The following is a 21,656-nucleotide window of genomic DNA, read 5'->3' as shown; positions in this document are numbered from 1 at the left end:
GCAGCGAAAATAGATCGATCTCTCATTTTGAATAGTAACTTTCATTCGATTGTTAATGGATGATCGATTGAATTTTCAGTTCGCGTGAAGTGAGAATTCGGTGACGTAGCAATAGTGACACAATTCCTAATTATTTGTCCGATTTGGCAAATGTCTCCCATTCAGAGTTCTTGGCGCACGCGCTCTCGTTTGGATTATCCAGCAACCGTTCGATTTGATCCTATTACCATCATAAGCCGCGTTAAGAGGATTTCAGACCGCGTTATTACGCGTGTGGGCGTCCATTTTCATTGAACATTCACGTCGAAAAACTTCTTTAAGCGTAATAAAAGATATCGTTGTACAGTGCGCTTCATCCAACTTCGTACGTACATTCTTATTTGGATCTCACAGATTGAAAACGCTAGGAGAACGTAAGTACGATCGTTTTTACCGGATTACATTTATTTGTATTCGCATGTGTGTGCGTGTGCGCGTCGCGCCGTCTACGCCATAAGTATCCAATTTGCGCAAGTTTACCGCCTTTGCTTGGAGAGAGGAAAAGGAGGCCTCATGAATATGGGTTCGATTCGACATTCGTTGAGAGGCAGCAATCGATGATTCATCGACACTTTGAGCTGTGATCCGCGGGAAATACTGCGCTGTTATTGGCTTCGATTCTACGTATATAGGATCGTTTTGATTAAAGATATAAAATATAATATTTAAGTAGTATATTTAGAATACGATTGAAAAATCAATCGTGTAATCATTTGTCAATAAATTAGCAAGTAAATACGATCGTTGAACACGCTGCCTGTCACAGTATACAGAAAGATATGATAAAATTACTATGCATTGATAATCTGTGGTATTTTTACGCTACAAGTGTTCATCGTTGAGGATTAAAATCTACTTTCAGTTCCTTTTCATACTGTGATATCTTAAAACTTTTAATACATTGTCGACTGGCCAGAGAGAACTCTTCTTTCTGAAATACATACGTATGTTACGATCACTGGCATTTTTATTTCCCCGATTTTGCCTCACGTTGTTTCCTTCCGGTATGGTTTTAAATTTAATCCAAAGCAAAGTACGATGTTTATAATTATTTTATAAAAATTCTGAAACGAACGAATATACACATAAAATGCCTTGCTCGGTGATCCTTTGACTACAATTATAAAATTTCAATCCGCAATCACAGTCGGCAATGTTTTAACAAACAAAAATATAACATAATCAGTTTCCTTTTCTTTTTTCATTTTATTCTTTGACTTTCTCCATAATAATCGTTCTTATCTAAATGCTGCATGACTGTGAGGTAAAATAAATCGAATAAGCGTAAAAATTCGGCAAATCCGCTCGAATTTTTCTTTCCATCCAATTCCGACGAGGCGGTAAAGCGGTACGCTACGCGTTACTAACGCTGCATGTATAAATGCGGTTGCGAAAGACTGTGACGTTGTAGGAGGGTTGTTTCGATTCGAGAGACTACAGCGGTAATGTTCCGCTGTTACGTTAATTAACACTTTCGCTGCGATATACGAGTCACTGGTGGTTCGTACATTAGTCTTACCGTAATTGTTCACTTTCAATGATAATTCGCTCTACCTGAATACGCGGCGTGATTTATCGCTTAAGATAGTATCAAACGTGGTAGGAATAACGCGACGCTACAAAAATTTCTTACTGTACAAATCGAAAGACAGGATGCGTCTCCTGAATAATTAAACGAACTGGATCAAGAAATGTATTCGTAACGAACGTGTTAAAACAAAGTAGCGAACAAAAGCTAACATGACAACCGCTAAACATTAGTACGTAAGAACGCGTATTCTATAACCACGGTGAACAAAGTGGAACTGTAAAAAGGCAAAGCTGGCAGTTCAAACGAGGAGGTGGTAAAAAGATTGTAAGAAATTTTGTCGCTGATAAAAACAAAACACTCGTTACTTGTCTTAATAAATTTTAATGCTTCTCTAAATCAATAAATATGCAATTTTTGTTCACCGGTATACGTATACGCATAAATACACACGAAGATCTCATCCTGTCAAACAGAAACCGTGTACGAAATTGTCTTTGCTTCTCCTTTTCTTTTTCCGTTTCCTTTCTTTTCTTATTTATTAATGTTCCTTTCCAAACTTGAAGGTCAAAGTTTCAGGATCGAGTTGGCCCTCTCCTCATTTCCAAACGAACTTCTTTGCGTAGCTTTGTAAATAACGAATCCTAGATAAGAGAAACGTTGCATTGTCACTCTAGGTGCGTATAATTCCGCAAAATTAATTCCTTAATTTCTTTACTGCCAAATAATAAGTGGTTGAAACGCTACAATCGAACGTTGTACGACTCTGTCGACGAAATCGATAGCCTGAGGTAATATTTGATAGCAATATATGTATCTACCGTTCGTTGGTGGAGCCTGAAACGTGAATATATCAATGGGGTTGTGTGGGTGTGAATATGAGTGTATTGTTCGGGTTGCATACGCGTGTATGTACACGTATGTACGTGCGATATTTGTATGTAAAAAAAAAATTAGGCGGACGTTCGTGTATTCTACAACGGTCTACACTCATGTGATCTGGATATCAGCGAGTTAATATCATCTTTGTTAATAATCGTTAGAACATTTCAAGTTTCGTATTCGTAATTCAGATTTATTAAACTTTGCTTTGTTCTTAACATCGACATTGTTTTTAGCGAAATTTTATTTAGCGCCACTTATTTACGTATATATTCGTATCTTCAAATTTTGTCATTCGTTTCGATCATCGCCGAAATTACGTACAAGAAATTCACGCGTGCCTATTTTCTCAACACGAATGTTCGCCGAGATCGAGTCTGCACCATTTTTTGCGCACTTCTGTACAATATTTTTCCGCGATTTTTGCCGCACGAATCATACTGTGACAGAGAGATGCAGGCAAAGAAAAGATTAATAAACTGAATGATGTGTTTCGACGAACTATCGCTATCTTTTTCTAAATCTTTGACAAGCTGCAACAATCGCGCGCAATTTTTTTAGGCGTCAATTGTGGAGGGATGAGTTTGAAAAAACATATAAAGAGGAAGATGGAACGATAGCAAGAAAAAAACGAACAATTGTTACTTGCTGTAACTTTTTGTGTAACGCGAAACATTGCCAATTATAGTTTATAATAATTTAATCCAATGTGTACTAGGCGGGTTCGAAGTTGTTTATCATTTTACTGTGTTTCTCGGTCATTGTAAAATGACTCTACGAGTCCGCCCGTGTTCAAGAGATGATATATATGTATATACATATGTATTTACGTATGTATGTATGTATAATATACGTATATATATATATATATCGTCAAATAATAATAATACGTTCAACAGAATACGTTCAACTGTACATGTTTATTAAAGTACCTGAATGGAAACCACTACCTTGTGTTTTCTCTTCGTCTTATAGGGCAGAACATGTTCTCACCGCATGTAAATGATACCAGCACACGTACTTTTCAGACTCTACCCTTTTTCTCACTTGTGCACATGTTTTGTGTATATGTGACTGGTTTACCGTCACTTCCTTTATCTCCGGTTTCTACACCCAAATGCACTTTTCCATGCGTATACACCCGACAGGTAAGCGTTCCCTCCACCCTTGTGCTTTTGTCGTTTCACTGCTTCCACATATCCGGAAACCTGCCGTGTCGAGTATTTATCACAATACCGAGCTAATTCTTTTTTCGAAAAAAGAAACAGGAACTCGATGTGAAAAACATCGGATAAAAGGGGCGGATTATTACTTGAAATCCACGACTCGTATCTGGCGACGATATCGTTTCTCGTTTTCCTGCATTATCGTAGACGATGAATTGTTACCGATCGGGGGTCGATACGCGACTTATGAATCATTTCTTTTTTTTTTTTGCGGTCCGAACAATTTATACAATTCCAATTCGGGTAATCTTAAAAGAGATAATAGTCCGACGGAAATTTTCGACGTCGATCATACACCGTTTCTCTATTTTATTTGTTTTCGCAGCAATTGTCGTGGATACGCGGAACAAAATAACACGATGGGAAGGACTGATTCGGACGGGATACATTGATCGGCGTACCCCGTGAGAAAATGCATTACATGGCTATCGCTACTTGGATATCGATCTTGTATCTACATCACGCGATACGTTAATCCAGGTATCGTGGTGCAGGTTTCGTATTTCGGTATCAAAGCAAACAATTTTTTACTGTCGAAGGTTCTTATACGCTTAAGTTAATCTAAACAAGATTAAATTTGATAATACTATTTTGCTTGATTTTCGAAAGAAATTTGCTAATTTTCTAATTTGTGACATAATCGGAACAGCCTACCGTGCCAACAATTTTGCAAAGGCCAGTTTCTACTCGGCGGATTAAATGTTTTTATTTATACACATAGCAGCGGATAGCAACGCATTCCTGATTGTTTCTTTTTCTTTCTCTATGTACAAGGTCGTTAGTAGATATTTAAGTATACCGTACAAGCTACATTCATTTATTTCGACAAATTATTTATGCGATTCGCGCAAAATTTACGATGCGCTAGATCTATCCAAGGCCAGAAGCTGTTATTTAAAGGAACCGCTTGTAATTCTCGAACGAATTACTCAAAGATTATACGGAATCTCGTATTTGACACAGACAACGAAATCGAGCTTCTGAGTGCTTCGCTTTCTGGTATTTTAAAGGACCGGAATATTCGAGTTCTCGAGTGCCAAGATACCCGAGTAAGTCAAACGCTCGAGTGTCGGCTTTCAAATTTCAAGTACGCGAACACTCGAATTTTTGATTTCTTGAATTCTCGAGTATCAAGGTATTCAAGTAATAGAAGTGCTCGAACAATTGGAAATATAAACATAATTTATACGTTTATTTATAAGTACAAACAGGAAATATCATGGAGATCGATGAAATCACATTCAGCGAAATCACAAGTGGAAGAGAGAACACAACACAGGTATATCTCTGAATGGAATGGATGGGAGACATCTGACAATGAGAAACTCGAGAGAAGTTTTCACCTTGTCTCCCCTTGGATTTTCTCTATAACGAGCGCATTGAACCAGACATTAGCCAATAAAGTCAACGATTTCACGTAGTATTTAAAATCCGAAAGCAGAATTCATTAAATTTCTCCTTAATTGTTTCATTAGAGACGAAGTAATTCTCTTGCGCGACCAAAGAGAACTTTACGGAAGCTGTTTTACAATTTAAAACTTTCGAAGACCGTCTTTTATCTGACGCGATGTTGTTCACCCCTGGATATCATCGGATAAAAATATTCTATTTTCGTGATCCAATCTGTAGAAATATACTTTTGCAACGAAAATACAAAATATATGATATTAAAATTAAACAGCTCAAAAACTAGACATCAAAGATAGAAGGAAGAAGAATATATTTCGCGTTAATGGTTGTAACGAAGTATTATTGATAACAGGCAAAAAGAAAACTTAAAATGACTGTATGCAACAAGCGGAAAAACAACTGGTCCGTCAAATAGTATATCAATAACCGATAACAGTACATCTAGGCTTTTTTAAATATCAGGCATAGGACAATGCTGCGTGTCTAGGTCAACAAAGCTTCAAGATCCGACCCACTTTCAACATTATAACTTTTCCTCCTCGTGTTTCTTTCTTTTTTACTTCCTTAATTAAACCTGAATCGTGCGGCACCAGCATCGACTAAATTGCTAACAAGCCAGAGTTCCGCAGTCGCGTCTCTTCAATACGCGATAGAGCTTCATTCGAGCAAAAATGAATACTTTTCCGGCGTTGATAAGCCGATGTTTGGAAGTATTACCACCGACAATCATTTCGACAATAGCCGCTTCATCAACATCGTCTTTTACTGACAAAAACGGTAGAAACCGTGATATGTTATCGTTGATTATGCATCTTTATCTACATATTCAGTTCCGTGCATAAAAAAAATAAAGAGGAAAAGGAGCGTGGGTGGGAGGCGCTCACCGAAAAGAAGGGGTGGGGATGTAAGTAGTGACGCAGAGCTGTTCTCCACCCGTCCACGCATTTAATTTACTATACAGACGCCCTATTAAGACCTTTAGAACACAACTCAGGATGGTGATTTTGAGAACGTATTTATTAAAAAATTATCGAATTTGGGGGTAACTGCTTTTTTGTAAATGTCTATCTTTCTTTAATTTATATTGATTAATAAAGCAACAGTTAGCTAAAGCAACTTTTATCATTCCATTTTATTTTTTTATGCAAACGAATATGCAGATAAAGATGCATAATTAACAATAACAGCGAAACTATAGAAGGATTGTAGAATGACCGATTACTTACTATCGTGTACGCTGCACACGCTTGCTAACGTATATGCTGCCACAGACGCACAACTATAGGCAGAATTCAATAATGCAGTAGCGGCAGTTTCCCGTGAATATTTTGGAAACTAAACGAGGTCAGTCTTTATATAGAAAAAATTAGTTGGCGAGTTGATGGAAAAATATTGTGTTTCGTAACATGTCCAAAAATCTTTTTAACAGCTTCGGCGCGATAACATACCGCGGTAGGTATAATAATTGCCAGCAAAAGATGATATCGGCGAAGTGACTGTTGATGAAACAATTGTCGGTTGTTTAAGATTTTATACCATAGGCTAACTCTCTTGTAATTTCTTTGAAATATTGATAATATATTATTGATAATATTATATAATATTTAGATGGAGATATTCATCTTCAAAGTTGAAAGTTTTAACATATAGCTGCTATAGTAAGTCGCTGCGAAATTGATTTTTTCATTAATCGTGGAAAAGCCATTCTCACAAAGTAGTTAAAAAGTTAAATATCGGTAATTTCAGAGTTCTATTTGCGGTATACGTTATAACATAAAGTTAACGTTCTGTCCATTTCTAAATTGTTTGTTAGTGTACGTAATGCGAATTCTCAACTAATTAGCGATTAGTCAGCTTGCAACTGATCGGTTGATATCGCGAACCGTGAACGCTATTAACGCTCAAGTTGGAGGTAGATTAAAGATGCAGAGTAATGCGATGTTTAGTGTATCTATTTCCATTGTTTGGTATAACACGAAGAGCGTGACTGTGTGGTGAACTGTTTGAAGACTTGTTTTACACTCCCTGAAGAAGCCTCGCCTGGTCCTTATGTACTAACTCCGCGTCCTGGGATTTTCCTTCTTACCCTCGTGTGCGCATATCCTCTGGTGTTTTTTATTGATACCAGATGTTTACTTTAGAGCGGACTCATCATGCATTTAGGGTGTTAATTAGCTTCTTGACGAGGTCCGCATCGTAAAATTTACAACTTGGGAGATAGGAAATTCGAACTTTGCCAGAAAAGGCAGATGTGCGTCCGAGCCATAAACTGAGGGTCGCCCAAAATCATAAACAGTACGCGTATAGAAATTTCTTTCTAGAAAGAGAATCTCAGACATACGCGAAAAATATAGCTTTCGGGTTTCAGCGTGTTTTATTCTTGAAGGCTATTCTCGCGCTACAAATACCTTAAAAGTAACTGGTAACCGGTTTACTCTTACCACTATCCTTATCGGAAATTTTTCCAAATTTCCCGATAATCAGTTCGCCTCTGGAAGAAACTGATAATTTCCATATCTCTACTTTACGCGTATATTATCTATTTTTGCGAAATAAAAATTAGTTCTGTTATCTTGGCTAACGCAAGTGGTCGACATCTAGATCGCTAAGCTTCGTAAGATAAAATGTGACATCATTCGTATTTGTGATATCTAGAAATCAATCAATCGTGCAATCTCACTGTCGTCATCATATTATATGAATACGTAAGGGGTAAGAATGATACCGGAACAATTCATTTTCTAACATGAAATTATCTTTAAATTCCAGGAGGTCTATCACGTGACGTTCCTATCTTGTATTATGACGAAAGTACGACGATGCACTTGGGACGCGAAGTTGAAAAATATAAAGTTCTTTAACACTAAAACTACCAACCTGTTATATTGTATAATAGATATAATAAATTATATCTCGTTAGAAGTCAACATTAATTTTGCTAAAATCGCCTGTATCTGTATTTTGAAATTGAAAAGATACGAAATCTAAAACAGACCTTTCCTGCTAATTTGATAATCGCGGTAAAGCGACCTAGCATACGCTGAAACATAGGTATTGCACTGCACGCATCGACTGCTAGGTTTCATGATGTAGGTTAGTGTAAACTCGCATCGACGTATCGATTTAGAAGTGGCGTACATCGATACATAAATCGATATACCATCCTAGCTGATGAGCAAGGCTAAATTCTAACGCAATTTCGTGAAATCTAGAAATCGATGTGTACAACATGTTTTAGTGTATGTAGGTCATTTTAAAATATGATAATAAACTTTTTTGCCAAACTTTCTTAAGCTCGATGAATTTAAACGCTTTAAAATGTTCCAGAACTTTGTATCCTGCAATTCTACCTCTTCGTCTGTGGTCAAAGTTCTAAATTACCGCCTAAATTGCAAATTTTATTAACAACTAGCTTCTTGTATATCTTTGATTTCGATCCTACGTAAGTAACTTGCATACGTCAAACATGTAGCTACTCGCAAAACTATTCGGGTGCTTATCAGAGATTTTTTCTATGAGTATATTACGTGCAATATACAAAATTTTTTAAAATTTCGTTGGCACTGTAACGAGACACGACTATCGTAATTATACTAATAAAATTTGAAATCAATCTGAAAACGTATATAAAAGTTACAAGACCTTTATTGCAAATATGCTCTTAGTAAAACATTAGTATACGCTACAAATAATATCTAGTCTTGAGCATACAATTAGTGCTAAAAATGATCTCAGTATATACTGCGACTTATTAATATATTCAATAATAGGCTGTACAAGTACTTTGGTAATTTTTGTGAGGGGTATGCTTCCAATAAATGTCTTGTAACTTCTAAATACATACACGTATATGTTTTCAGATCCGTTTCTTTAACAATACCTCTGTCTCGTTACAGTGCTAATGGGATTTCAAAATATTTCATATAATATATGCATAAAAATTTTCTAGGAGCGTTCGAATATTCTCGTGTACTGCTATACATACCTACGGATATACGTATATATATAATATAATAACCGAATATGCAAATTACCGAACATTTAACAATTTTAATATTCGCAATTCACTGGTAACGATCGTAAGCATATAAAAGGTTAGGATGTAAAGTTATTCGGAGAATTTCGATGCCACTGTGTTGCATAAATATTTCATAAGGAAACTTTTCTTGAGGAATTTATCAATATTCGTTAGAATTTTTTTTAGTAATAAAATTGAAATAATGGATTATATTACGAAGAGCAGTTTCTCTCTTTTTTTTGATTTTGTATAATATAATTATGGTGTATTAAGTAATGCATCGTGATGAACAATAAAGTATACGCAAAAGGAGAAAACCCAAATACATAGATACGCGTCGTTGACATTGGCAAACGGAAAACGAGAGCGGTAATTTCCCCGTTCCTTCCGTCGCGTAACCTCGTTGCAACAGCGTTGTAATTTTGATCGTTAGGTAATGACTAATCTCTGACAAAACGAGGAAATAAGACTCTGAATACATAGAATGTAATTAATATCTTGCAATAGCACTGCAAATAAGGAGAAAATTAAAGTCAGAAAATATCAGGAAATTAAGGTAATCGGAAAGTCATTACATAAGAAAAACGAAAGTCGTTAAAAGAGTTTATTTTCTTATACAATGTTTGTAGAAGAGAATCTTTTCCATCTTTCCCTTGTCGAAAATCGTAATAAATCGCGACAATTTTTCTCAATATCGGTTTATAAATTAAATTATAGTTCAGTTCACAAAGAGTTATGCGGTTACATTTTAAAATAGCATTTCTAGCGTCCAATGTAAAAATATCGCAAAATTCTATTTTTAGTAGTTACCTGCATAGGCGTGCAGGGGAAGGGAGAATGGTTATCTAATTATAAGAAAATATCCTGTAAACATAGGAGAATACGAGAAATAGGAGAATTCGTTGTTTCAAGGTGTAACCGTCCTGTTGGTGTAAAGGTTTCGTTATCGTGTAAGAACGTTTGACAAAATACATCATCATACAGTTCGTGACGTTGTTTGCCAAGGAGTGATAATAAAATCACATTGGAAAATTGTGCTAGGATTGTCATGACGGTTATTAGGACTGATCCTCCTATTAATGCGCTGCACTAAAAAGTAGTACTTCTTAAATAATATTGCTACTTTTTTGTAATTCAAAAGATAAATATAGCTATTTGTAAATGAGATTTTTACTATCACATCGATCATTCTTTAATTCCAAACTAAACACATACATTGAAACACATACAGCTAAAATAAATCTTCGTTTAATACTAAATGTCATATATTAAATAAGAATTATTACTGTTACTATGTATTTATTTTTCGTAAATTTTAGAAATTTGTGTATTCCATAAGATCGATTGCTGAAAAATGTGATTATTTAATTAAACAAAAGTATCACATATGTGAATAGATAGCTTTTATGGGAATAATATACATTTAAGATATTAGAATTTGTGTGTACAATCATTTTGATATAAGTGTAAAACGCGATTAGCAATTTTGTCAATTAGTATTTGTCATAAGGGCGATTTTGATCTGACAAATACCATCGAATCTTCACTTGATAGATGGCAGCACTTACTTAATAATAGCTAGGGATTCATAAATGAAGTATGTACCGTTTAAAGTCAAATATTAACAGTTATAATTTATAAATATCATTTCTAATCATTATCGTGTACTTTTACGAGATATATACGAGATTTATAAGAAATGAAAAAATAAGAAATTTAATAAATTAAGGAAATATATTTGAATGATTTTGTTCACACATACACAAAAATATGTTGCATATTTGGATTCAATGTTTCTCATTTGGAGTGTTAAAAAATAAAAAAATGTGGATTAAATGAATTACATCTTTGCGAGTCATTAAAAAAACCTTATTTGTAAATCATTGGTATAAACAATAAAATTAAAATTTTCAATAGTATGAAGTTCGCATAAGGTTTAGAGTAGTGTAATGATTTCACGTCGTCCGCGCACGAACGTTTAGCGCGATTACACGACAAGTTGTCAAGGGTAAAAATACTGCAGTACTGCTGCAAAATTTTTAGTAGTGACAACACGTATCAGTGATGTACTCATTCTTATTAGTCATATTGTCGTTCTGAACGAAGGAAAGACGTTGACCTCTAGCATATCCTTCCTCTTTCTTTTTTTGCGCAAAAACCTCTTTCCTTGCGTTTGCTTAAAAAACTTCTTGATCCAACGCCAACTTACTTGCCAATTCAATCCTTGATACTTCCTTTCATACGCAAGTATAATTATAGCTATTTACACTGATATTCCTCTAATCATATTTATGATTCTCATTTTTTATTCACGTTATATGTAAAATGTACATAATGTTCTTATATGTCATTTGTAAATTGTTAAAATATACATATACATACATACATATATATATATATATATAAGCTTAAATGTCATTATACTAATACTTACTTTCATGAGTTGCGAGTATGATACTTTTCTTTATCAACCCTCAAGGATAGAGTCATCAATTTTCAATCATATTTTTGCATAGATTTTATATCGAAAATTGAATAGAATATTTGGAAAGACGAATTTCTAATCAATCCAAATTTCTAATTAAATTATTAAATTAAATGTACTGAATCTATTAAATTTCAGATGTATCGTAGTAATTAAAATATGTGGCAAAACCATTTGGAGACACAAACAAGATACTTACATATATGTGCACATGTATATTGAGCTATCTAAAGAGAATACGATGTTCGTGCTGCTATCTATGCCGAGGATTGTGTATTAATAAAGTTAAGCAAATTCAGAAACATAAATGTAACTCGCATAATGTAGAATGTAGATCAGTCGTTAATAGATAAAGTTTGATCATTACAGATCCAAGAATACATAACCTCACTCAAATATCAAACAAATTGTAAAAGAATTGGTGTTTACCTTGTCAATAAAACACAAAGATACTTGTTCGTAACGACGTATTTTAATTGTGATCGCATGGAAGTTTTCGTCAACTTTAACGTATTACGCGATCTTAAATTAATTAAGCCAAAAAGTACAGTGTCTGTGGATAAAAGGTAGCCATGATCTGTCCAAGCAGCATCCTAGCACATTTAGCGAAATTCTTCGTGACAGTTGCTTGCATGAGATCTTTCAGTAATAAGTATGATAAAACAAGCACCTGGTCATTTCATGCCTTTCAAATTCTACTTTCACACTCCATACTGGGATTACTCAGGTTTGGTAAGAATGTATCTTCTGATAATTGCCTATATTTTACATCTTGATATTTGCCTAGTATATTTTTAAAGCAGTGTTATCTGTACAGGGCCCCCTAAAAGTACGTCTTATATGTTAGTGGGGGTCATGCAGAGGATTAGTTGGTATGAAACTACATAAGGGTATTGTACTTAATTTTTAAGTGTAAAGCTCTAAAAGAAGAAACTACTCTCAGTTTATCATTTTATCAAAATTTCAACTTTGTTGGAACAGGTGGGAAATAATAACATAATTCGATGCACTTGTTTTTAAGCGAAATGTAAAACATAAAGAGTGATCCCAAAAAATGTCATCTTATAATAGATACATAGTATCCTATTATATATTCTTTTAGTTACCACATAGTTTGCGTAAGTATGTATATAGTTGAACATTATGAGAATTAATATGGTAGATAGATAATAACTTCATTTATGTTTTGCATGCTTATAATTTCTTAATTTTGCTTCTTACAGTATTATAAATAGCGTTTTTCTGTTTTTCTATATTTATTACTTACATAATAATGAAATTCAATTATGTACTATAGCTTTGATCCTGACATTATATACATTTTTGTAACGATTTAAAGAAGTATAAATAATATGGATGAAATTTAAACTTTTTCTCATTTATAACAAACTTCTATTCTCTAATTCAAATAGTGATTATCAATTAGTTTTGCTTTGAAATATACAATATTATCTAAATATTAATTGCTTCATAGAAATTTCATTAAGTAGAAAATGAAATAGATAATGAAATTTTTATTTTTGTTAAGAGCTAAAAGTATCCAGTAATTACATTATTTCTCACAAGTTCCAACTGTGCATTTACTTTTATATCTGTAACAAAATTATTGATTATTCATTTATATATCATATTCAAAAATTAAAAATTGTTACTTTTCACATCTTTTTTGTCTTTTCCTCTAAACTTCTGGAAACTGATATGAATGTAGATAAACAGTGTCAGAAAATTTGACTTTTTCATAATAGTTCTAAGAACATTAGATCTAGAAAAACATTTATAAATTAGATGTTTAAAAACAACTAGTTCACGCTATGACACATAGTGAATAGTAACCGTCATAATATGTATCTGTGGTATAGAGCATATTATCTTTAGCAATATTGTTTTCAGGAGCTCCATTTCTTACATCAGCAACCAGTGTAGCAAGGTATTTAAGGATCTTCTACAATTGGTACTCTATGATCGTTGATGTTATATCAATGGCATTATTCACTGCTGGTATCTTACAAGGATATAGAATTACTGAAAGCATTTGGCTCACAATATTTTCTTTGAGCATTTTGCCAATATTTTTTCATCTACAACCAAGGCGAAAAGAAAACCAAATACGAAGGCATCAGTTGTTCATGAATGTAACTATTACTCTCCAATTGCTAATGATTATGTTGGTCGGATTGAGAAATAGTAATTACAATGTTATCAGTTTAGTTATCTCCTATATATTCGAAAGATTTTTTATTGATGAATTTTGTTATTATTATGATATTCCAAGTACTGATTTGACCCAATATTCTCTCTGTTTTGTAGAAATTTTCATGGTTTTCACTTTAAATGAAGTATAAATAATACATTTTATTGAATGTATAATATTACTTTTTGTATTATATATATTTGTCTGAAAATAAATAAACATTTATATCTACCCCTTTTGGATTCATAAATATTGTGCGATGCGGTAAATCCCCTAGAATTACCATCCACAATAAAAACAAAAATTAAATTGATATTTGAATTTTAAATTTCATACAATCTTGCGGATTTATGCTAAAATCAATGCTCCCCGAAAATGCTTCACATCCCTTGCCTATAGTAGAAGTTTACGATTGTGGTATAGGAATTTTGTAAAGTTACTAATATTAATAAAGTATATGTAAATTTGTAATATTAATAACAAATTTTATTCCTGAATAAAATATTTTAAAAGATATATGGTTTGCTTAAAATTCTTTAAATTTTAGACATTCTCAAAAAATGTTAATAAAATGTTGATATACACAATGCTTCTCCTTTCATACGTCACATCCGTCAGACACTTTAGTTTGTAGCCTATCTATATTTGATATAGATTCTATGATAATACTTAAATTCCTATAATACAGTGGAAAGTTCATTTTCGGTTGATTCTGTAAATCTTTTCTACAATGCTGCTGTTGAGAATTCAAGTCTTCGAATTCGGGAATTCGAAATCAACGGTGTAACGCGTGTTTTAGTAATTATTAAATAAATTAATGCAGTAAATGTGGATATCGATGAACGCAGATACTCAGACGAACTAGGTCAGTGAATCGTGTTGCAGTGAGTTGTGATATTTTCGCTTGATTTTTCTTTACCATATGAATTGTTCGGATTTGTAATGATAATTATTTTGCTTATAAATAACAGAAGGAATGGACGTGCAAGTAAATTAATCATAACAGGATAAAACGAAGCAAGAGTTTACGCAGCTGTTACCGAACTGAAATGCAAATGCGCGTCTCTGCCATATTTTGGCAGGATAACGAATAAAACGTGAAATAGTCAATCTCAGTCGGCCGTAAATTCCGAGTGTCTTTAGCACTTGTTTTATTCATATTATCGAAAGGGGGATTAATAAAATCGTACCCAATGAAATCAGTCACATCTGTTCCGGAAACAAACTTCCAAGGTATCGGGCGTGACATGGCAGAGCGGCTTGGTCTGGGTCCTGAGATTCGAGAACTCAAATTGGGATCAACTTTTACCAGTAACAGATCAACGGCCTTTCACACTTTGAAATGTTAGTCAGCACATTTTTTTCATTTATAATCTACATATCCATAAATATTTTGACTATAATTTTCTTTCGCGTTTTTACATACTGCAAGAAATATCAATGGTTAATAATATTGAAAATATAATTGATGTGTAGCTAATAATAGAAACATTAACGCGTTTTTTTATTCAGATGATTTTAAACCAGCAAGTGTTGATGTTTCCAAGGTGGCAAGAGTCGATGTTGGAACAAACAACATGATGACAGTTACTGTTCCACATTTAGATGGTGCTGGAATTCCACACACAGTTTTCAAGGGCTCTCAGAAACCTTATCACAAAGAATGTGTTTTGATAATAGATAATGTTACAGGTGAAATTACACTAGAAAAATTAACAGCAAATATTCAAGTGAAAAAAACTCGGTATGTAACTTTTTTATAAGATATTAGGTCGTCTGAAAAGTTTCTTTCGTTTTATAAGGAAATAATGGCAGCACAACATTTTCCGTTTTATATTATTTTATCGAATTACATATGATCCATTTTGTTTTATCAAAATAAAGAGCACAATATTCAACAGATTAGGTTTCATGTTTGTATAAAGATACATTGTTGTAAAAGATGTGTCTGTAAAAGAAAAATATTTTTCGGACAAACTAATATATTAGATCATAACATTTTATATCATCTTTTAGAACAGAACCAAAGTCTCAGATACATTTAGGAGTTTCTGGGGGAAATAGTAGTAATAGACCTATAACTCCAGTAGAAAACAAAAAGAGTCCTACTCATGGTAGGGCAACTGGAAGAACAAAAGTTATAAGTGGAAAAAAAAGGGAACCTAGTGTTCAGTTACATCCAAAACAATATAGTCCTCTTAGAGTATCACCATATCACAGCAAAAGTCCACCTTCTATCTCAACTAATAGGTATAAAACGTTTTTTGATATCTTCAAGTACAAATATAAATAGCAACTTTGATGAAAAAAATGAAATTTGTGATGCTTTTTAACACGTTGACTGCCACGACACCTATATCCGGGTGGCGCTTATTTGACTACTTGCGAAGGATCGTCGTAGGTATTTGGAAAGATATTCCAGAGGAAATAATAAAACTATTGAATTGCTATAAAAGTAATACGAAAATGGTTTATTAAAAATATTATTTAGAATGTAAAACTTTAAAGCATTCTATACATAGCTGAGGTTGGTTGGGACAATTTGGACAATAAGTTGTTGTTTTCTTTAAATTCTTTCGCGTCTTTGTTCGGTCCATTCGACGTCTTTTATTTGCATAACATAGTTTACATGCGCGTCTAATGCGTCTTCCGGAGTCATTTTTCCGAACGGCGATATTATGCTGACTCCGTCGAAGACAAGGATTTTTTGTATTTTCAGACAACCCTAATAATTTTGCAGCTAATAATTCTCTAAATATTCTAATATTTATATCCTTCCTTGTTGCAATTTTGTAAACTGTCAAAGCGTTTACAACAGAAATTCCCAGAAGGAATTGAATACCAAGTTTTCGGCACCATTTGATTCCTTTTCTAATTGTGGTGGCATAAGAAACCATTTGGTCGGAATAATCTATACCACACTTTCCTTCGTTATATTGAAGAACAGCTAGTGGTTTTAATGTTGCGAACAAATAAGGCAAGAGATCATTCTTGAGACCACTACTTGAACGACTCGCATTACTAAAATATCGATGAGAGTACCTAGCAGAGAACGTGTGAATACTGCGGCACGTGTGGCCTGAAGGAGATTTCATTGAAAACACGCATGGCAATCAATGTGTTAAAGAATGTAAAATAAGCTTGATTATGTAGTAATGTCATAGTAATATATTCAGATTTTTTTGTAATCTTATTAAAAACACGGAACTTTAGTTCACCAGTGCAATCTTCAGTGGCACCATCTACTTTAGCCAGCTTACCAATGATTGGTTCTGATAATGATGACTGTCCTTTAACAACATCTGGGACATTCCCGACTATGAATTCTACTGCACCTTCAAAGTTATCATCCGTAACTAATACTCAACCCAATATGAAACCTTCTGTCATTGTGGATAATGATGAAGGTGCTCTGAGTGATAGTACTTCGAGTAGTTCAAGTTCAGATAGTTCAGAAGATAGTGACTCAGACACTGAAGATGTTCCAGCTTCGACAGAACTTAATGGTATGCTTTCAATATGACTATTTTTACAAGTTTTCCTTTTGAATATAAGCAAATTTCCTTTTTTGATCTATTTTACATTGTACATATTTCTTTTTAGGAGATTTAAATAGTACAACTCCATCTCCTCCACTTCTTATGCCAAATAATCTCCTAAATGATGATTTACAATTATCAGAATCAGAATCTGAGTGATTAAGGGTAATATATGTTCAAATTATAATATATTTATATTGATAAACGCGTTTCTACTTGAATATTTTCCAAGGACAATGGAAGATTTTCTAAAGATCTTTTCTGCCAAAAAATTCTCTATTTTTACAACGCTTTATTTGCTGTTATATATTGAAGGATTCAAAAAAAAATAGAAAAATTCAATTGTATTCCATATCACACACAAGGTATGTGTCTAGCGAGTCTGACAGCATACTCTACATATTCAATATGTATTACAATAAGTTATGGTATATATGAAACAAAAACCTTTTGCTTCTTGTGCAGTAAATATATGAAAAGAATGTAATGAATACAAATGGTACCATATGTACGTTTATTTATAAGGTATTAGGGATTGTACAATTACTACTGACTAATATTTAGTGTAATTATATGATCTTTACTTTCTTATATAATTTAAAGGTAGAAATCTTGCCAAAATATTTTATGTAATTTTTAGGAAACTGGCTATTTTTTTCGATTCTATAGTTTTCAATTTGATTATTTGTGTTTTTTTAAATAGTTGTAAATATCTAAATGTCATACATAGCACATCTTATTAATTTTCTCTTATAACCTCTTTATAAATATAAAATTATGTGATGCGTTACGAAAAACAGATAAATTGAACGCCTGTATTATTTACAAACTTATTTATTTAAATGTATAAATTTAATGAAGTATTCATTATAATATGAATTTTATTATATATGTACATGCATAACATGTAAAACATATTAATATCCTTTACATCAAACAAAATAGTAGTATTATTTGGTAATACTTCCCTTACAATTTATCTTAGTAAACTATTCTTATAAGTTTCATAGTCGAGTATTAATCTAGCAAGTTGACTACGTCGACCTAAGTGATGATTCTTCGACCGTGTACAGAAATTGCTGATATTATCAGTTGTACCAAAGCAATCAACATTTTTATACCTTACTTTGAGAGCTGGTTCTATTGCGCGTAAAATATGTAGGTTACTGAAAGAAACAAACATATCGTATAGAGAAGTATCGGGAATATTCTGTAAAAGATTTAGCATCGATGAAATATCTCGATCGGAGTGTATTATTGGAATGCTAGCCTCAGTGGTTTTTCTCACTGCAAAAAAATGTAATATATGAAATTAATAATACAAAAATATATATATAAATAGAAAAATATACATACTGGTGTTATAGTCTCTAACATAAAAGGCAATATTATTGAAATTATATTCGTCGTATCTTCCATGATTGCGATTAATATCCGTATCAACTTGTTTTATATCGTTCATATGAGCTATATCAGGATGGTATTCCATGAAAGGAATTGGACTGAATACTTGGTATTGGTTTATGGTATTCATACGGATCTAAATATTAAATTTTTAATTAATTTGTATATACGAGATTTTTGTTACTATTAATAATACACATACCCTATTTAAATAATCCAGCCGAAGTTGTATTCCAGTTTCGACGAGAAGTATTAAACTTTCGGGTGAAAATTTTCTTATACATAAATCTGTAACAGCTATGTTCAGCAACTGATTTGTTTCAATGGACGTTACAATATTCGGTAAGCGTACAGAAAGCCAGGTAATTTTTGACTGTTGTTTCTTATATTTATCAGCCAATGATAGTGCATATTGTTTAATCTCATAGTATATATCTGCCCTTCCTTTAGATGCAGAGTCAAAATTATATAAAAGGACCTACATATAAATAAACAAGGTTAAAAAATACATAAAAGAGATTTTAAAAAATTAACTCAAAAGAAATATTAACCATCATAAGAAAGGTTTTGTACTTTTTTTCCATACAGTCTATAGCATAGTGCTCCAAAAAGTTCAGCGCATCCTGTTTCTTTGATGGATTTATGGTTAGTATTATATTTATTCTCGTGTTTTCTGTTACGTACGGAACAGGCAAGATCTCAACTTTTCCAAGCGGTTTGCACACTTCAATCCTCTTCCTCAATATTTTACCAGTATTAACATTGGTAAACTCCAAGTCTAATATGTAATTCATTCCTCGAGATGCATCAAACCTTTTATATCCATTCAATAATTTATTAAATTTGAATGTATATTGATAATCAGCGATTATACTAGAAGCTGTAATATTAATCGTTCGATCTATGTCAAATTTAGCATCGGTTTTTAATTCTTGTACAGTTGAAAAATCAGTATTTAGAAATATGTGAGTTTGATTAAAATATGACCATCGTAAAATATCAAAACGACCAATAGCTTTATTTCCTGGTTGATTACCAATTGGCCATGAAACATTGCGTTCTTGTGGAGGCCCTAAAACTGCCATATTTAAAATCGATTTCCGAATATTGGAAATCTTTTCTTGAATTTCCACGGACTTTGTCTAAAATCATTAAAAATTTGTATAAAATGTAAATTACAACTGAATTAATTTTTAATACATTCAATACACTCACTGCTGCAAAATAAGTGTTCAATTTGTAGGCAAGAAGGTGGTCATATATTGGATATATTACAAGTGAACTTAGAAATTCTTTGTTTCTAATTAATTCCTTCAGATTCATCTCAAATAAAAATGTTGGTTCCAATTTGGTATGCCGAAATTTCTGACCTTGTATGTGATCAGAGCAAGGTGTCGAGGTAGAATGAACAATACATCGCCCAAAATTGACATCATCCGAATCAGAATAAGCATTTTTTACACACCAATCCAAATTGTTCTTTAATTCCTGTATTATCGAATTGCTCAGAAGGATTCCTGAATCTGAAAATTAGAAAAAATTTATTATTAGTGAAATATTAAAGTAAAAAAACTATAACATGTGAATAAATGAACAAACAATATTTAAACATGCTAAGTTTACCCAAGGAACAATAAGTTGGAATGTCTCCAAGAACCCCCACATGAACATTTTGACTTACACTAATCTTGGTAACGAATTTTACTAATTTTTTAACATTGATGTAGCTTACATCTTTGATTAAGAAATAGTAATCATAATTTTCCAAATAATTGTCAATTATATATTTCATAGTATGGAATGGTTTCAAAATGCTTCTGGTATCTGTAAATCCAACTATACCAGGAAGAGTAACATTAGGCTTTGTTCCTTCAGGTATAGAAATGAAATATCGTACTTTGTCCACAATGTGTGCAATAGTTTTATTAATTGCTATGTCTCTACTATATAGGTATTGTTGACTTGTTATCACTCCAATGAATAATTTCTCTCTGATTCCAAGTTCTGTAGAATAATATCTTGGACGTACTAATGCTTTAGAAACTTTTTGTGCCTGTTGAGGTTTGCTGTTAATATTTATTTTTGGTTCATATTCATCCAAGTCATCTTGGTAATTTAAATAATGCATTGAATACTCTGTATTCCCATTAGAATTATCTACATTAACTGGTATTAACATCATACTGAAACTTAGACCCATGCTAATCCCAATTATTAAATGTATATTTGCCCAACAATGGGTTAAAAATATTTTTAGCACAGGATTCATTTTTTGATAATGTTTGGTCATATACTATATACATGCAATGAATATATCAATATTTATTGTACAAAAATAATTTTCTTTTATATTACAGATTTTATGTTATATTCAATCTTATGAGTAATCATCCTTGACATTAGAGTATTAAATATAAAAATATATATTCATTATCTTTAATAACCTGTAACACAGTCTGCAGTTATGCAAAGTTTAATAATTTCCTGTTAGTATATTATTCATCAGCCACAGCATTAATTTATTGCAAAAACACTGTGTGTATGTGTTTTTAATTATTTACCTATTATATTTATTAAATAAGATTGAAAGAGTACAGGTTTATCATTCATTAAAAATATTCTAATACTTATGTAGTAATTTTTAAATATCACTGGTTTTAACTCGTTTGTTCCTTAATGGTAAATGACATATAATGTGATATGACAATAATTTGAAATTTGAAACATTTATCCTCCATTACATTAAATACCACACATATAATTACTTCTCTATCACATTTATAACAGTGGTTCTCAACAAATTTTGCAATCAATTTCTTCTGTAAGAATGTTAAACTATAGAGGAAATTTCTTCTCTGGTCAAACTATGGTTAAAAAATTTCACTAGAATATGGATAGATAATAGCAGAGCAATACAATTATAGTCCGGTGTTT

The 21,656-nt window shown here is 32.5% G+C and overlaps 4 protein-coding genes across 12 annotated transcripts in view; 3 read left to right on the top strand and 1 right to left on the bottom strand.

The window, feature by feature from the left end:
- The window catches only part of LOC122572921 (ceramide glucosyltransferase), a 30,592-nt gene extending 18,504 nt beyond the window's left edge, over nucleotides 1-12,088 (top strand). For 5 of the 6 annotated variants that reach the window (XM_043738631.1, XM_043738632.1, XM_043738630.1 and 2 more), the window contains one exon: nucleotides 7,855-8,004. In XM_043738631.1, the coding sequence (XP_043594566.1) occupies nucleotides 7,855-7,870 (16 nt within the window). In that variant the 3' untranslated portion in view covers nucleotides 7,871-8,004. Of the gene's footprint in view, nucleotides 1-7,854; nucleotides 8,005-11,726; nucleotides 11,874-11,957 lie in introns of those variants that run through there. The other variant, XM_043738627.1, reaches the window with a different exon arrangement.
- On the top strand, nucleotides 11,884-14,010 carry LOC122572930. 3 transcript variants are annotated; one of them, XR_006318609.1, is made up of 4 exons: nucleotides 11,884-12,320; nucleotides 12,406-12,460; nucleotides 13,479-13,720; nucleotides 13,896-14,010. XR_006318609.1 is itself a non-coding variant. In XM_043738661.1 (3 exons), the coding sequence occupies exons 1-3, from the start codon at nucleotides 12,161-12,163 to the stop codon at nucleotides 13,917-13,919; spliced, it is 426 nt and encodes a 141-aa protein (XP_043594596.1). In that variant the 5' UTR covers nucleotides 11,884-12,160; the 3' UTR covers nucleotides 13,920-14,010. The 3 variants fall into 3 exon arrangements, 2 of the variants coding, with proteins under 2 accessions (XP_043594596.1, XP_043594595.1); XM_043738661.1 differs by lacking the exon at nucleotides 12,406-12,460; XM_043738660.1 differs by lacking the exon at nucleotides 12,406-12,460 and having other exon boundaries at nucleotides 13,479-14,010.
- Nucleotides 14,011-14,418: 408 nt separating this feature from the next.
- Nucleotides 14,419-18,137, top strand: LOC122572927 (ell-associated factor Eaf). Of its 2 annotated transcripts, none has more exons than XM_043738655.1 (6): nucleotides 14,419-14,644; nucleotides 14,751-15,123; nucleotides 15,292-15,523; nucleotides 15,796-16,029; nucleotides 16,993-17,285; nucleotides 17,383-18,137. In XM_043738655.1, exons 2-6 carry the CDS (start codon nucleotides 14,973-14,975, stop codon nucleotides 17,475-17,477), a joined length of 1,005 nt encoding a protein of 334 aa, XP_043594590.1. In that variant the 5' UTR covers nucleotides 14,419-14,644; nucleotides 14,751-14,972; the 3' UTR covers nucleotides 17,478-18,137. The 2 variants fall into 2 exon arrangements, with proteins under 2 accessions (XP_043594590.1, XP_043594591.1); XM_043738656.1 differs by having other exon boundaries at nucleotides 14,419-14,663.
- Nucleotides 18,137-21,512, bottom strand: LOC122572913 (chondroitin sulfate synthase 2). The gene is made up of 6 exons (XM_043738600.1): nucleotides 20,346-21,512; nucleotides 19,938-20,245; nucleotides 19,274-19,864; nucleotides 18,925-19,200; nucleotides 18,675-18,858; nucleotides 18,137-18,605 (listed from the first exon to the last, which is right to left on the bottom strand). Exons 1-6 carry the CDS (start codon nucleotides 21,010-21,012, stop codon nucleotides 18,295-18,297), a joined length of 2,337 nt encoding a protein of 778 aa, XP_043594535.1. The 5' UTR covers nucleotides 21,013-21,512; the 3' UTR covers nucleotides 18,137-18,294.
- Between the last annotated feature and the right edge of the window lie 144 nt (nucleotides 21,513-21,656).

The sequence above is a fragment of the Bombus pyrosoma genome, linkage group LG11 (assembly GCF_014825855.1).
Source record: "Bombus pyrosoma isolate SC7728 linkage group LG11, ASM1482585v1, whole genome shotgun sequence".
NCBI classification, from domain to species: Eukaryota; Metazoa; Arthropoda; class Insecta; order Hymenoptera; family Apidae; genus Bombus; species Bombus pyrosoma.
This window is presented reverse-complemented; position numbering and strand designations above follow the sequence as displayed.

Coding starts and splice junctions, on each gene's coding strand:
- LOC122572913 (XM_043738600.1), bottom strand. CDS start 21,012: ATGACCAAACATTATCAAAAAATGAATCCTGTGCTAAAAATATTTTTA. Junction 18,859..18,924: donor GGCTGGATTATTTAAATAGG/GTATGTGTATTA, acceptor TTTAATATTTAG/ATCCGTATGAATACCATAAA. Junction 18,606..18,674: donor TGTTAGAGACTATAACACCA/GTATGTATATTT, acceptor ATTTTTTTGCAG/TGAGAAAAACCACTGAGGCT.
- LOC122572930 (XM_043738660.1), top strand. CDS start 12,161: ATGATCTGTCCAAGCAGCATCCTAGCACATTTAGCGAAATTCTTCGTG. Junction 12,321..13,478: donor ACTGGGATTACTCAGGTTTG/GTAAGAATGTAT, acceptor TATTGTTTTCAG/GAGCTCCATTTCTTACATCA.
- LOC122572927 (XM_043738655.1), top strand. CDS start 14,973: ATGAAATCAGTCACATCTGTTCCGGAAACAAACTTCCAAGGTATCGGG. Junction 15,124..15,291: donor GGCCTTTCACACTTTGAAAT/GTTAGTCAGCAC, acceptor TTTTTTATTCAG/ATGATTTTAAACCAGCAAGT. Junction 15,524..15,795: donor ATTCAAGTGAAAAAAACTCG/GTATGTAACTTT, acceptor ATCATCTTTTAG/AACAGAACCAAAGTCTCAGA.